The following is a 16021-nucleotide window of genomic DNA, read 5'->3' as shown; positions in this document are numbered from 1 at the left end:
ACAATTTGCTACAGGTTTGGTATGAAAACATCCTCCAGAATCACTGCTTAGTGCTCTAAGAATGGGCTTTTTCAAAATTCCCTCTGCTCAATTTTTTTTCTAAACTGCACACAAAGAACATCCTGTACTAGTCTCTATTGTGTAACAATAGGGTTTCATTTTGATTAAGTGTAAACAGTAATGTTGGTATTTGGTCAGATTTATTACAATAAGATTCCATTCAAAGTGTCCAAGGTTTAAAATTATTATTCTACAGCTGCCTTTCCCATATTAAGGATGTTAGGTTTGTGCAAAGCACAATGGCCATATTGGTTACACTGAAAACTATCTGGAAAGTGGTTATTTTTCTCAAAGTGTGGCCATATCCCAAGTGTTTCAGAGTCACGGGATGGCTGTTAGAAGGCAGATCGGGGAATCTGCTCATTACCTGCTGACTGGAAATCTGTGTGAGGCCTTCCATCCAAGTTTGAGCATCAGGCCCTAAAGCCCTTCAGGACCCTTCTCAGGCATGGCATTCATAATTCAAGGGTCTTAGCACCTCTTCCCTCAGGGAAGCTTGTGGTTTCACTCACAAATCAACATGGACAAAGCACATGACAACAAATAAACCCAAACAGAAAAAGAGAGAGGATGAAGGGATGTAGATTCCTTATGAGGGTTGATGGGGCAGGGGATTAAAAAAGAAAAGGGAATTTCACGTGTACCTCAAAGAAATCAAAATGCGATGTACACACTCACTTTGCATTTATATATACAGCTCTACAATCTCTCATCCAAAACCCTGGTGTCTAAATGTATTTCAGAATTTAGATTTCTTAAAATATTCTAGAAAGTTAATAGGATATATATATATCCTGGTAACTATATATATATCCAGGATCTCTCTCTCTCATATATTATATAATACCCCCAGCAAGTTCTGAAGAGGCAACTTATAAATTAAGCACATTAAGATTTCTTTAGCAAGGGGCCCCTGGGCGGCTCAGTCGCTAAGCGTCTGCCTGCGGCTCAGGTCATGGTCCCAGGGTCCTGGGATCGAGCCCCTCATCCGGCTCCCTGATCTGCAGGAAGCCTGCTCCTCCCTCTCCTACTCCCCCTGTTTGTGTTCCCTCTCTTGCTGTGTCTTTCTCTGTCAAATAAATAAATAAAATCTTTAAAAAAAAAAAAAAAAAGATTTCTTTAGAAAGATATGTACTCCGTCACCCAGCCTTTCCACTCATCTGTTTACATCCAACAGAAATAAATACACATGTGAACCCCAAAGAAAGCATGTTCAAGTGCTCACAGCAGCTTTATTTGTAACAGCCTCAATTGAAAAGAAGCCAAATGAAAAGTCATTCTAGGTATACTGTCAAAAATAAGTCAGAGGGCAAATTTTGTCATGTGTATTTTACCTCAGTTAGTTAGCCAACCAGAGGGGTGTGCCAAGTACTGTGATAGGTGTTTAATGATATTTATACTGAACACTGAGCAATATTATTATGCAAAAAGCCAAATACTTAAACATTTTAAACATAAAAATGGGAGGAAGTCTAGAATGGGAATTTGGGATTAAGTGTGATGGGTTCAAATTCAGTACAACATAAATAATTATTATTTTTTTTAAAAGGCAGCATTGACATGTGATTGATTTTATGTTGGAACAAGACTTTGTGTTCTCCCACAGAGGTGACTCCCTGAGCTTTCCTTCTCCACAGTTCCCAGTTAATATGATCCTTGCTGCCCCAAAGAGAATGTTTCATCTGAAAGCATTTGCCTTATTTGGAAAGCTAGCAGTTAAGCTATCAGGGAACTGTCTCTTCCAAGTGGAGGTAAGGGAGGCTGAATTCACATCATGCTCTCCTGGGAATGCTTTTGCTAGGATACTGCACTTGCTTATCTGGGGATACAGGACACCTCCGGGCTTGATCTAGCAAACAGATGAAGAGATATTTCAGGTTCCCCAGCGTCCTGGCAGGGTGAGGTATACCTCAGGAACTCTAGCCGACATTTAATCTTAAGAGAATATTGCTAGTAGTCAACATTCGTTTTTTTCCATTAAAGGCAATTCTCAAACCACCTAAGAATTAACTGCTTACATAAGAGTTCTAAATCCTCCTCCGTTCATCTGCTTATTTAGAGAAGTATTTACTGAGTGATTATGGGATGCCAACTGAGCATATTAGGTACTGGGATAAATGCAATCCCCTTCTAATATGAAACTTATCCTTTCACCTTTCCCTATAAATAAGAGCCCAGGTTAGTTTTTAATTTCCATTGCAATAAACCTTCATGTCTAATTGGGTGAATTTAAAACAAACAATCTCACAAGCTCCTAATGAGTCTATCAAAAATTTAAAGTAGCTGATGTGGAAAAACTCTACAGGTTTGTGGTAAGTCTCTGAAGCTGTAACACATCTGCTTGGTGATAAGTACTAGCCTAAAGAATCAGTGAATTCCCCACAATAGCCAGACTATGGAAGGAGCCCAGATGTCCATTGACAGATGAATGGACATAGAAGATGTATATATATACGATGGAATACTACTCAGCCATCAAAAAAATGAAACCTTGCCATTTGCAATGATGTGGATGGAACTAGAGGGTATTATGCTAAGTGAAATAAGCCAATCATAGAAAGACAATTATGATATGATCTCGCTGATATGTGGAATTTAAGAAACAAAACAGGATCATAGGGGAAGAGAGGAAAAAAAATAAAACAAGATAAAATCAGAGAGGGAGACAAACCATAAGAGACTCTTAGTCATAGGAAACAAATTGAGTTGCTGGAGGGGAGTGGGGTGGGGGGATGGGGTAACTGGGTGATGGGCATTAAGGAGGGCACATGATGTAATGAGCACTGGGTGTTATATATAACTGATGAATCACTGACCTCTACCTCTGAAACCAATAATACATTATATGTTAATTGAATTTAAATTAAAAAAAAAAGAATCAATGAATTCCCAATCAACTATATTTGAGATAAACCTATGAAGAGTATCATCCATGAGGCTTGCCTGGTTTCTTCTTGCATTCAGTCTGTTACAATATCACATGTTCCTTAGCCTCTGGACAGCTCCTCTGTACACTCATTAAAGAATGACAGTGGAAAAGGCAAATAATGTCCTGGTATTATGAAAGCAGCTTTCACCTTGAGTGCCCTTGAAAGGGTCTCACAGACCTCCCCAGACCACACCTTGAGAACCAGTGCCCTAGTCTAATCTTCTTTTAGATATAAGGAAGCTGGATCTCACAGAGATTAGGTGAGAAATCCAAAATTACATGGCCTGTTAATGACAGGGTAATATCTCAGGCGGTTTGTCTCACTTCTCTTGAGGTAGGTTCTGAATCAGAACTCTGGGACATACACCCTAATGACCTGTCCTGTTGCTCCAGGTGCAAGGACTGTCATAATTCAGTACTAAAAATTTTGCTCTAAATAAAACAGAAGAGGAAAATCAACAGACAGGATAAAGTCTGCAACAGGCACACTGTGTTAGCGTCTGAACTAGGATCTCTATTTGAACGGAAACACTAAGGCAAATCCTACTGCCCTCCACCCCCTGCAAGCTGGTCATGACAAACTGCACAGTAAAAATCACAAAGAAATACAGAGAGCAGAAGTGCCACAATATCACCATTTGTCACACTGAGTCTGAAGTGCAATTCATGACATAATGCCCGAAAAATATTCACAAGTACTGGCTGAAAGGGTGTTGGGTATATTAAGAGAGATCAAATAAATTGACAATCATATGGAACTTTCTAAATAAAATGGAGTTGTTCTGAAATGTAGATATTTTTCATTTTCTAACAGGACCTTCTTTTGTCTTTTTAAAATAAATCAGGTTTTCTTCTTGTACCCCCAAGGATGATGTCCTTTGTATTCTACCAGATGAGCCAAATCTTCTTTAAATGGATTGTAGCCTTGTTCCTTTAAACAACGCAGTGCCCAGAAAAGCTGGTTCAGTGGAGGAAATTCTTCCCAGGGAACCCACTCCCAACCTAGAAAAGAAAGATACCAAATCAATTAATTTAGCTAGAAGCAAACAAAGAATATTTATTTTGGCAAGTTTGGTAACCTATCCTGAGAAAAAATTGATTAAATTCAAAAATGACTCACCACTAATAACAGTATGCTACTAATCACAGTGATGCTATGCATTAGCTCTGCTGTACCAACATAATTTGCATTTAGAATGAGCGTAACAGAATGGTGATCATTTAAAACATGCTGTTATTTCAACATGAAGCCAAGTTTATAAGAGCCCCATTATGGTAAAACCCAGATTTAGGACCATTCAATTTTTGCTTAAATATTTGGCTTAAATGAAACGCACAGAACTTTATATATGACAGGTTACAATACTACGTTAAAATAAACTAGTTACCTCACCTATAGAATAAGGTAAATTACATTTCTTTTTTTTTTTTATTTTAAAGATTTTTATTTATTTATTTGACAGAGAGAGAGAGACAGCGAGAGAGAGGGAACACAAGCTGGGGGAGTGGGAGAGGGAGAAGCAGGCTTCCCGCTGAGCAGGGAACCCGATGTGGGACTCGATCCCAGGACCCTGGGATCATGACCTGAGCCGAAGGCAGCCGCTTAACCGACTGAGCCACCCAGGCGCCCCGGTAAATTGCATTTCTAAGCTATCCTCCATCTTTTTTTTTTTTTAAAGATTTTATTTATTTGACAGAGAGAGACACAGCGAGAGAGAGAACACAAGCAGAGGGAGTGGGAGAGGGAGAGGCAGGCTTCCCGCTGAGCAGGGAGCCCGACGCGGGGCTCGATCCCAGGACCCTGGGATCATGACCTGAGCCGAAGGCAGACGCTTAACGACTGAGCCACCCAGGCGCCCCTATCCTCCATCTTTTTAAAAGGTAATGGAAGCTGTGCAGAGAATAAGAAGTATTCTCTGTGTTGCGGTACACTTTAGGTAGAAAGACAGTAGGGATGGGACCAATTTTAAAAAAATCCATTGAAAGAAGAAAGATTTAACAGTGTCTATTAGTTGTGAAATCCATAAAATTCTAGAGGAACATTCTAGGGAACAGTGTTTTCCTTGATGAGTTATTTTTTATTTTTATTTATTTATTTATTTTATTTGAGAGAGAGAGCATGAGCGGGAGGGGCAGAGAGAGAGAGAGGGGAGAGAGGGAGAGAGACAGAGGATCTGAAGCGGATTCCAATGCTGAGCGCAGAGCCCGACAGGGTCTCCATCTCAGGACGGGGGATCACGACCCGAGCCCAAACCAAGAGTTGGCTGCTCAACAGACTGCACCACCCAGGCACCCCTTCTTTGATGATTTAAATGTCAATAACATGAGGGGCGCCTGGGTGGCTGGGCTGAACAACCTACTTTTGGTTTTGGCTCAGGTTATGATCTCAGGGTTGTGAGATCAAGCCCCCAGAATGGGCTCCATGAGCCCAGTGTAGAGACTCCTTGAGATTCTTTCCCTCCCTCTTCCTCCCACTATCACACACAAGTGCTCTCTCTCCCAAATAAATTAATTAATTAAATCTTTAGATGTAAATAACATGAAAGCACAGATGCTCCTAACAGATGAATATATAAATATTATATTATTAAGATATACACTCCATGTTCAAACTACATTTCCTCATGATCACATGTGTATACTTATGTTTAAGTGCAGTTACTTCCACTAAGTATTTCTCTGCCTATGGAATACAGGTATGTACTTTCACTCTGAGAAAGCAGGGGACAGAGAATCCATAAAGTTAGAACAAGTTCAGGAAGGAGTGATCAGCCGCTATGACCACAGACTAAAAGAAAGAGGAAAGGAAGGAAGGAAAGGGAGAGAGGGAGGGAGGGAGAGAGAGAGAGACAGAGAGGTGTCACCCAGCAATGGTCTGCAAGATGCCGAATTAACAGTCTCAAGAGAGCTGTCTGTAAAGTTTCTCTTGTCTTGGAGAAAATGAAGCATCTGGCTGATGCTCCTAATTATAACTGGCTGGCTGGAGGAAAGATGCTCTAACTTGTAACCTGAAGCGGGCGATCCAGATCCAGGATCTGATGAACATGGGAGAGAGACCGCATGTTTATACTATAAATAAAACCACCACCACCACCACCACCACCACCGAGCCACTGCATCTTGGCTGTGCTGCAGCTGGTCCTCAGCAAGGGCTCTCAACTGGGAAAAAAGTGAAAATAATGCCCGCTATATTGTTACTAAGGGATAGAGTGGAATGAGTGTTTCTGGTCAAATCTGACTTGGTGCTAGTAACCTTGGGCCTTATAAAATCATGCTGTTTGATTTCAGATTACTAGCATGTGAGAGGGTCAACCAAATGAAGGGAGACAAACTCAAAAAAAAGTTATATAAATGAATTTTAAAAAATCACAAAGCATGTAAAAAGGACTCAAAACTACCATATTCTAGGAGGAGAAAAACAATACATACAATAGTAGAGTAACAAAAACCCTAATAACGAACTTCATAAAGTAGAATAGTCTTTTAGAAGTTGTTAAAAAGTAGGCCAGTCTAGGTACTGTAATTGGGAACCTCATTCCCTCGTTCCCTTCTTCCTTCAACATATTCTGAACAACGTACTCTGAATAGGAGCCAGGCAAAGGTGAATGAGCCCAAATTCTGCCCTTTATGTATGCACAGTTCAATAAAGGAAAAACATTAAGTACGATCTGAAGCTGAACACTTGAACTGAACCTGAGATACCTTCTGAATGTCAGGGGAAGGTAACTAGAAATAGAGGCAGCCAGCACTCTGCACCAGGGGGCTCAGCTGCTCCCGATCAATCCCTGCAGGGACCAGGCAGGGTGGCCGGGCAGGGTGGCCGGGCAGGGTGGGGGCCTGAGAGACACAGGCAGCTGACTGCCGACTGGTCAGAGCCAGTTGGACAGTCAGTCACTCCGGTGTTTTCTCCTCGGCCCTTATCTACAAATGAATACTTTCTATGTCTGCTTCTTATGAAGGACACTAAGTATGCAAAACCAAACTATTTCATCGTTTTGTCTCAGGGTTGTTTTTTTTTTTGCCTGTAACAGAGATAAAAATAAGGAAATGGTCATTTCTTCCAAGTTGAAGTTTCTGTTTTTAGATAACAATGATCTGTGCTTATTTATTACCTGAATCAATGATGCCTCAAACTCATTTTTAAAAATTCAGTTATATGAAGTATATTTTGCTTCAGGTATATGAAATACATCCTGCTTTGTAGGAAATGGAGTCCTACAAAAAGTGTTAACGTGGAAATATCCATATTTACACTTCAATTTGATGTTAAAAAGCCAAGTAATCAACTGCTCCTCCCCACAGCTTCAGGATATCTAGACTATTGAGTTTTGTTCCCACTGTTACTGTCCTGGACTGTCCTCTCTCCTAGTCCTCAATTTATCCAGGATAATTAGGATGGGAGAGAGAGCAGAACTTGTAGAGAGCTCCCCCAGGGAACCTGGTACATTTCTCACCTACCTGTCCTGCTTTCCCTTCTTAAGGCATGAATGATTTTAGTTGTGCCCTAGGCCAACCGGAGGCCTTTGGATACTTTTTGGGTGTTTTTGTGTGTGTTACTGTGATATAAGAAATACATATCTGGCCTTCCTCCCTGTTTCCTGGCACAGAGTTCCTGAAACCTTTGTCATTTCCTAAGTGATAGGGATGAGAGGAACAACTTTTGTTATCCATAATAAACCCCTTTCAACCATATCTGAGTTTATGCTAATAAGCTGATGGGTCACTGGAGGTCCCTAGATAGCTTCAGGATGGGGGCTGGTGACCAGAAAGACTTCCCACCACCCACATCCCACCTAAGGTGAGGGGAGAGGAGCTGGAGTTTGAGTTAATCACCAGCAGACAATGATTTAATCAGTTGTAGCAATAATAATATGCAATAGTCCCATTACATAGAAACCTCCATGAAAACCCTACACAACAGAATTCAGAGAGCTTCCCAGTTGGTGAACACATCAAGGTGCCAGGAGGGTGTCATGCTCCTTGAGAGTATGGAAGCTCAGCCTCCCTCTCCCCACCTACCTGGCCCAGTGCCTCTCTTCCATTTGGCTGTTCTGAGTTGTTTCCTTTGTCATAAACTGGTAATGTAAGGAAAGTGTTTTCCTGAGTTCTGCAGGCCATTCTAGCAAATTACTGAACCCGAGGAGGAGGTTGTGGGAAGCCCAATGTAGCCAGGCAGTCAGAAATACAGGAGGCCAGGACTTGCGACTGGCATTTGAAGTGACTGGGGACAGTCTTGTGGAACTGAGCTCCTTAACTTTTGGGATCTGATACTAACTCCAGACAGTGTAAGAATTTCAACGGAATTGTAAGACACCCAACTGATGTCTGGAGAATTATTTGGTGTGAGGAGAAAAGCCACACATTTGGTGTTAGGGTATAGTGAGTAAAAATGGCTCAGACTTTGCTAATTCACTTGAGATGATTTCCAGTAGTTATCTGTTTCATTAAAAAAAAAAAAATCATATATGACTCAACAGGCCTTTGGGTGGGACATGCCCTTCTGTTCATTCAATCAATTCAATCTGCAAAACACTTCAGTGATGATTTATTCATTCTGGAAATATCACTTCCTCCAGGCCTCTGCATATATGTCCCCTTCTCAGAGCCCTCCCTGACCACCCTATCTGATGCAGCACCCATGTGTCCCTATCCTTCTTATTCCTTATAATTACACTGTAAAATACCTGCCAATTTGTTGCCTTCCCCCCCACCCCCCAGTGAAATGTCACGTCTGAGAGGGCAGGGACTTTGTTCTGCCCACCGCCGCTTCTTTAGTGCCCAGAACAGTAACGGGCACACAGTACTCAGGAACTATTTATTGAATGAAAAGATTCTTCCATATTAGAGAATAAATTAAATGTTTACAGGGGAGGTTCAGGACACAAGACCACTTGGATCAGGTTTCATATGGCAAATAATATATTTGATAATTCAATATTTTACTCTTTGTCATGGACTTTTATGAAACTTGAAGAGAGGTGATACATGCAAAGCCCTTAAAACAACGCTTAGCACACAGTAAATAATATCAATTGTTGTTACAGCTTTCAGAGCACCCGACACGACACAGAGGATAACTGTTTTGTCTGGTTAGTCCCTCTCTATACAAGGAAATTTATACCTTTCTACAGGTGAGAACACTGAGCATGGCACCTTAAATGTTTTCCTTAAAATCAGTCTGAAGTAAAATAAAACACTAACAATAAAACTAAGATTTACTGAGTACTTAGGGTGTTCACTTGGTTCTTTATGCGTATTAACTCATTTTATCCTTACAACCCATCTGAGGTGGTTACTCTTATCATAGAGGAAAAAAGAGGCCCAGAGACTTTAAATAACTTGCCCAAGGCTGCAAACCTCTAAGTGGAAAAACCGGGATGCAAGTCAAATAGCTCGGGAGCCAGTTCTCTTTCCTGCTGTGTCCTTATGGTCTCAGGATTTAAGTATATTTACATTTCTGTACGAAGAGACTCTAAGTCTCTTCCCATGGCAACATACTGTAATACTCAGATGATATGCTTCTCTCAGAAGATGCATGAGTATATTATAATTCTCTTACTTTCATTTTTTTCAGGCTCTGTGTTCTTGGGTTCTGGGTCATGAGTCATATCCACTTCGCCTTTCATTAGTATGGTCACATAATGGTAATTTTCTTTCTCAACAAAGGAATTCACAACTGAGGCAAAGCGAACATTTTTCAGGTGAAGAGCTGCTTCTTCCCAGGTTTCCCTTTGAGCACATTCTTCCCACGTTTCACTGGAAAACAGAAGCATACCACTGTATTCAGTTCTGTTTATGTAATTTACTTTTTTGCCATGGAAATTCTTAGCTAGGAATTTCTAGTGTAAAGCAAGAAGAACTGTAATTGGCTCATGCTTTAAAATAATCAATCAACAACCCTGCCTTTGACATTCTCTTCATCTGAAGTATAAGGTATTTGAAGTTATCTGAAGACCAAAAGGACTTCATATTGAGCAAAAAAAAAAAAAAAAAAAAAAGAACATTTAGCCAATTCAGCACTCGTTCACATGCCTGGAAGCCGAATGCAATCAGGAGACAGTTTGGTATACCAGTTAAGAGCACAGGCTGGGACGCCTGGGTGGCTCAGTCAGTTAAGCATCTGCCTTCAGCTCAGGTCATGATCCCAGGGTCCTGGGATCGAGTCCTGCATCATCGGGCTCCTTGCTCATGGGGAGCCTGCTTCCCCCTCTGCCTGCAGCTCCCCCTGCTTGTGCTCTGTCTCTGTCTCTCTGATAAAATAAATAAAATCTTTAAGAAAGAAAAAAAGAGCACAGGCTTTGGAGTCAGCTAGACCTAGGTTTGATTTCAAAGTCCATTACTTTCTATCTTGGACAAATAAAGAGATAATGCCACTCTCTCACTGGGTTGTTGTAGGTGTATCAAGAAGTGGATGATGTCTTTTCCTGCAGTCTCAGAATTTTTGATTAAGCCTCAAAATTGAGGACAATAGGCAATAAACACCTCTAAGTTCTAAAGAGTATGGCAAAAGACCACACAGATGCCATCTAAACTCAAAAGTTTCCAAAGGCCAGAGTAGTCTTCTGACCTTCACCCCACCCAGTCTACATAAAAGAAAGAAAGATTTTTGGGAGGGAGGGAAGTTATGAATTTTCTTTTTTTTTTAATATTTTATTTGTTTGACAGAGAGAGACACAGCGAGAGAAGGAACACAAGTAGGGGGAGTGGGAGAGGGAGAAGCAGGCTTCCCACTGAGCAGGGAGCCCGATGTGAGGCTCGATCCCAGGACCCTGGGATCATGACCTGAGCCGAAGGCAGAGGCTTAATGACTGAGCCGCCCAGGGGCCCCGAAGTTATGAATTTTCAAACATAGTAGCGATGTTTCCCTTCCTCCTGATGAGGGGACAACTCTGTCCCAAAGCCAAGTGAGAGGTGCTCCAAGAAAACTGGTCACAGAGATTGGGTGTGACTTCCAAGGAGACACTGGTGTGTTACTCCCCTGCTAAAGACATATGGAGCTGCGGAAACTCAGGCTGTGCATCAGAGTAGGGGCGGTAGAAAGGTAAGAGCTCTTCGGTAAGTCTAAAATGTGTCCCTTGATGTTTAGGGATGCATGTGAAGACAGAGACTGAGGCTTATTCCCACCTTGAGAATCTGGAAAGCAGGAGACTGGCTAGAGAAGCCCATGATGAATGAGCAAGAGAAAAGGGTGACAGTGAAGGCATTATTTTCGATTGTGAATTTCCTCTGGGCCCAACAGATGCTACAAGAGACAACTGGGGACCGCAGCATAAAGAAAATGCAAGATAGTGTGCTAAGCAAAAGCTAAATCGGTCACCTATGTCAGAGAACTGTGCAGTATAGACATCCTTAAAGGACTTCCAAACAACCAACGAATATACGCTGAGAAAGAGAGCACACCTGTGAATACTGCATCCAGAGCGTGCCCATGGGGGGATCACAGCAGCACTAGTACTGTAAAAAGTCTGGCCCCCTCCCTTCCTCCCCAGCATCCTGGAGAAGGAAGGAAACCAGAAACAGTGAGAAGAGGAGGAGGCCCCCCTCTTCTCTCCTTTTCCCCACTACAGGGGAGAGACAAATGCTTGGAAGTGGATCACAATGACCGAAGTGTGATTTATTTTTATAATCAAGTGACAGGAAAACAATAGAATTTGCAGGAAATGTCTTGGAGCAGCAGAGAAGGGAAAGACAAATCATGTTTAGACAATGGAAGGAGAAAATAAAGCCATTTCCTATCTGTTTCCCATCAAACTTAGCCCAGTCAGTGTACCAGTCATATAAAGATAAGTGAAAGGATACATGTGAAGAGCTTAGCATAATATCTGGCACTTAGTAAAAAGCTCATTAAAGTTCAATTCTGGCTATTATCATTGGATATCTGAGTAAAGATTCCAATACTTTATTGTGTTATTACTAAGCTATCTTTAGCCATTGCTCCAGTAATTATACATTCTAACTAGTGCTTAGTTTGTGACCTAATGCCTATTAACAATTGACCAAGTACAATACAGTGTGCCCGAAATTTTATTAGTTATTAACTGATGGCTTATCTTAATTATCTAAAAATGATAAACTTATTGATGCTTTTTAAAATCCTGAAGACCATTTAAAAAATTCCATGTGCTACGAGATAAGAATTCCATGTTTCATAAAAGACGAAGTCTGGTTAAAGGGAACTAGGATCAAGCCTCTACTTCTAACTAGCACTTTATAACAAATAGGTGGATTAGAAGAATATAGTCAGAATGTATGAAATTCTCCAAATGACCCAAATTCTTCAACATAGCATGGAAAGAAAGGGAAAGGGGGGGTGGATTACTGTTGGATTTGGAGACTTAAAAAAATTTATCAATCCCAAAGTACATGTAATATGTACTCCTCCTTTGATCTCGATTGGTACGAAACAATAAAAAGACATTTTCAAGACAACTGGGGAAAACGGTACAGACTGGGTATCACAGGTTATTAAAGAATTACCTTGAGGTGTGAAAATGGTATTTTGTTAAGGTGGGAAAACGTGTTTACGTCTCTTGAAAAGCCTATTACAGATACATACTGAATTATTTAGGGGTGGTATAATAAATGAGTTTTCCTTTAGACGAGTCTAGAAAACAATGTGTGTGTCTGTTGAGAGGGAGCAATAAAGATGAAAGAAGAACAAGCTTAGTAACAGGTATATGAGGATTCACCAACTATTTTCTCTTTTATGCATGTCTGGAACTTTTACACTAATGGAAAAACAAGTGCTGGCTCTGAACGCTTTGATGCTGTTTATCTGCTGTTGACTTTAACCGTATTCTCCCTTCAGAACCCACCTTTCAGCACAATCCCCGGCTTTCTGCACCCTTGGGTAGACCTGAGCCTTAACTACCCGACTTCTTTTGTTGGTCTGATCCATTATCAAACCACAGAATGCCAAAGCAGAGAGGGACATTAAAAAGTGCTTTGTTCCAACTTCCCCACTGGAAAGATGAAGACACTGAGGCCCAGAGAGTTCGACTAGCCCATCTGCTTGGTCAGGGTGCAAGTAAACCTGCTCGGGCAGGAAACAGATCGTCCATCCGTGGAAGTTTAAAGCACAGCCAAACCATGCAAATACCTTCACTGGCAAAACTGGACTGCTCGAGGGTTATAAAGACCCACTTTCCGTCCCTTACGTGCAAGAACTAGAAAAACGCACCACACACACCAGCTCGCAACCGCGACGCCAGAAGAAGAGGACTGTGCTGGCGGGACTCAACACCTAAGCCAGCTCCCTCCCCAACCTCCCTAGCTCAGTGCCCCGCTCCTAGCGTGCACCTGGGGTGGGCGGGGTTTATCAGCCAGAGGGGGCGAGCAGAGGAACGCGCGAGAAGACGCAGCGTCAGCGTACACGCAAAGACGCACGGACGCACGCAAAGAGTTCATCCTTCCCCTGCACGTTGGGCTTTCCCTGGGTGACCCCTGTAGCTGCTCACCCGAACTCCAAATGGCCTCCCGGAAGTTGAAAACTGCCGGCTCCAACTGACCCTTTCCTCTTGCCCAGGAGGACACAACGAGGATGCTGGCTGCTAGTCACCACTACTCCTATCCCGACTCCAGGACGCCGCTGGGGAGGCTCCAGGCGGGCCGTCATCGCGCCCCGCCAGAGGCCGGGGGAAGTGACGTTTGCCCCGCCCCCTGGGCCGCCAGCACTCGGTGAGCCTGCGCTGGCGAAAAACCGAAGCCAGAGTTCAGGGGCTTGCCTTTGTGTGCTGTCTCTGCTTCCCGCGGTGGTCTCAGCTTATGAAGCTAATGATTCCTCTCCAAGGATTGCCTGTCAGGGTTTTGTTTTAAGTAATGCTACTTACTGTTGCACTTTCAGCATTTACGAAACATATCTGATATGGGAAACCAAGGCAAAAGAAAAATTAAATTTCCTTACTACTTAGAGCCCACTGATAGTCCTTGAAACAGGCAGAGTGACATTCCTCTAGGAACTCAATTTCTTCAATGTTAATACTTTGCTAAGGGCAAGAGGCATTCTTAGTCTGAGGATTCCCCCCTGCCCCCCATCCTATAAGTCTTCTTTAAGATACAAAAATTCCTTTGGAAATTTCCTTTATCTCTATCCCCCTAGATGTATGTTGGTAATCATCCCCCAAACATACGGCCCACTGATAGGCTTCTGAAGGGTCTCATGACTGAGTTTTTACTACACCATAGTAAATGACCTTTCCCTAACAAGCCCCCTCAGGATCCTGGAAACCTTGTTTCCTAAATACCTTGGAGGTTTGTACTGTCCCTAACCTCCTCCCAATTTGAAAGTATATAACCAGTCACCCCTCACAACCCCAGTATAGCTCTTTCTGCCCATAGGTCCTGTCCTCCTGCTTTAATAAAACCACCAAAGACTTACCAAGAATTCTTTCTTGACCATTTGCTCTGAACCCCAATTTCTACATCAATATCTACTCTCAGATTCCTCCAAACTATGCATTTACCAGCCATCTGCTTTTATAAACCTCTGTGCCTTGCACATCCTATTTCTTTTTTTTGTTTGGATGAGCTTCTCCACCACAGTAAATTCATTCTAGCTATAGCTCAAGTCAATATGGTACCAGGGCAAAGACAAATGGTATAGAAACAACCTGGTGTAAATTATTGAGAGTATTAACATGGAAAAAAATTAAGGGCAATCAATAAATTGTGCTGGGAGGAGCTAGTTATTTGGGAGGAAAGAGAGAACCTGTTCCAGGTGTTCACACACCATGCACTGACCAAAAAAATCCCAGCTGAATCAGAGTTGTAATGAAAACGAACTAAAAATGAACAAATGACTAGTCTCTGGATGGGGAGGATTTACTTTTTTTCATTAATATAAATCAGGTTTTACTTCTACCAAAGTAATGTGCATATAATTTAAAAACTTAAATGGTAGAGAAACAAGTTAGGATGAGTAGGGATGACTTTATCCACTAGTCCTGCTTTCATTCACTTTTAGCTCTTTGAACTATTATTCCTGATATTTGTCTACATATTTCAAGTAATATGTTTATTCTTCATGTTCTGATAAATGACTAAACATTTGTATAGCATGTTTCCTTCCATCCACAAATACGTCCTTTAATATGTTATGCACCACAAAGATATTCTATAATATTTTCCCAAATAAAAATTGGCAACATATAGAAAGGATAATGTATCATAACTGATTGGAGTTATTCCCAGAAATACAAGGTGGGCTTAATATTTGAAAAATCAATCCATGTAATTTATGACATTAAAAGAGAGAAAAAGGAAACACATATAATCATTTTTTAAAGAGTTTATTTGAGAGGGAGGGAGGGAAGAGAGAGAGCAAGCAAGAGCACAAGAGCACGGGGAGGGAGAGGCAGAGTCCCCACTGAGGAGGGAGCCTGATGTGGTGCTCAGTCCTAGGATGCTGGGATCATGACCTAAGCGGAAGTCAGCTGCTTTATCCAGAGCCACCCAGGTGCCCCAACACATATAATCATCTTAATAGATGCAGAAAAAAACTTGAGAAAATTCAGTACTTATTAATGATTTTTAAAGAGTTAAGCAAACTAGAATTAAAGGAAATTTTAACAACCTGATATAGGGCATTTACAAAGACTTACAACAAACATCATATTTAATAGTTGTTATGGGCTGAGTCATGCCCCCCCCCAAATTTGTATATTGAAGTCCTAACCCGCAATACCTCAGAATATAACTGTATTTAGAGAATAGGGCCTTTAAAGAGGTAATTAAGTTAAAAGGAGGTCATTAGGGTGAATCCTGATCCAATATAATTTGTGTCCTTAAAGAAGAGGAGATTAAGGCAAACGTAGACAGGGGAAAATCCATGTAAAAACACAGGGAGAAGACAGACATCTGCAAGCTAAGGAGAGAGGCCTCAGAAAAAGCCAACCCCACTGACACCTTGATTTTAGACTTCTAGATTCCACAATTGTGTGAAAATAAATGTTATTTAAGCCAGTTAGTTTGTGGTACTTCCTTATGGCAGCCCTAGCCGACTAATACAATGGTGAAAGACTAAGATTTGAGAGA

The 16021-nt window shown here is 41.6% G+C and overlaps 1 protein-coding gene across 1 annotated transcript; it reads right to left on the bottom strand.

The window, feature by feature from the left end:
- Window positions 1-2881: 2881 nt before the first annotated feature.
- NUDT15 (nudix hydrolase 15) lies at window positions 2882-13624 on the bottom strand. The gene is made up of 3 exons (XM_032402490.1): window positions 13447-13624; window positions 9549-9745; window positions 2882-3991 (listed from the first exon to the last, which is right to left on the bottom strand). Exons 1-3 carry the CDS (start codon window positions 13602-13604, stop codon window positions 3831-3833), a joined length of 516 nt encoding a protein of 171 aa, XP_032258381.1. The 5' UTR covers window positions 13605-13624; the 3' UTR covers window positions 2882-3830.
- Window positions 13625-16021: the final 2397 nt, after the last annotated feature.

This window comes from Phoca vitulina, unplaced genomic scaffold (genome assembly GCF_004348235.1).
Source record: "Phoca vitulina isolate PV1807 unplaced genomic scaffold, GSC_HSeal_1.0 scaffold5, whole genome shotgun sequence".
NCBI classification, from domain to species: domain Eukaryota; kingdom Metazoa; phylum Chordata; class Mammalia; order Carnivora; family Phocidae; genus Phoca; species Phoca vitulina.
This window is presented reverse-complemented; position numbering and strand designations above follow the sequence as displayed.

Excerpts from the sequence above, each read along its gene's own strand:
- NUDT15 (XM_032402490.1), bottom strand. The coding sequence starts at position 13,604 with ATGACGGCCCGCCTGGAGCCTCCCCAGCGGCGTCCTGGAGTCGGGATA. Across the intron at positions 9,746-13,446 it reads GGAGGCCATTTGGAGTTCGG|TGAAACGTGGGAAGAATGTG; the intron begins GTGAGCAGCTAC and ends TCTGTTTTCCAG. Across the intron at positions 3,992-9,548 it reads AGAGCCTGAAAAAAATGAAA|GTTGGGAGTGGGTTCCCTGG; the intron begins GTAAGAGAATTA and ends TTTCTTTTCTAG.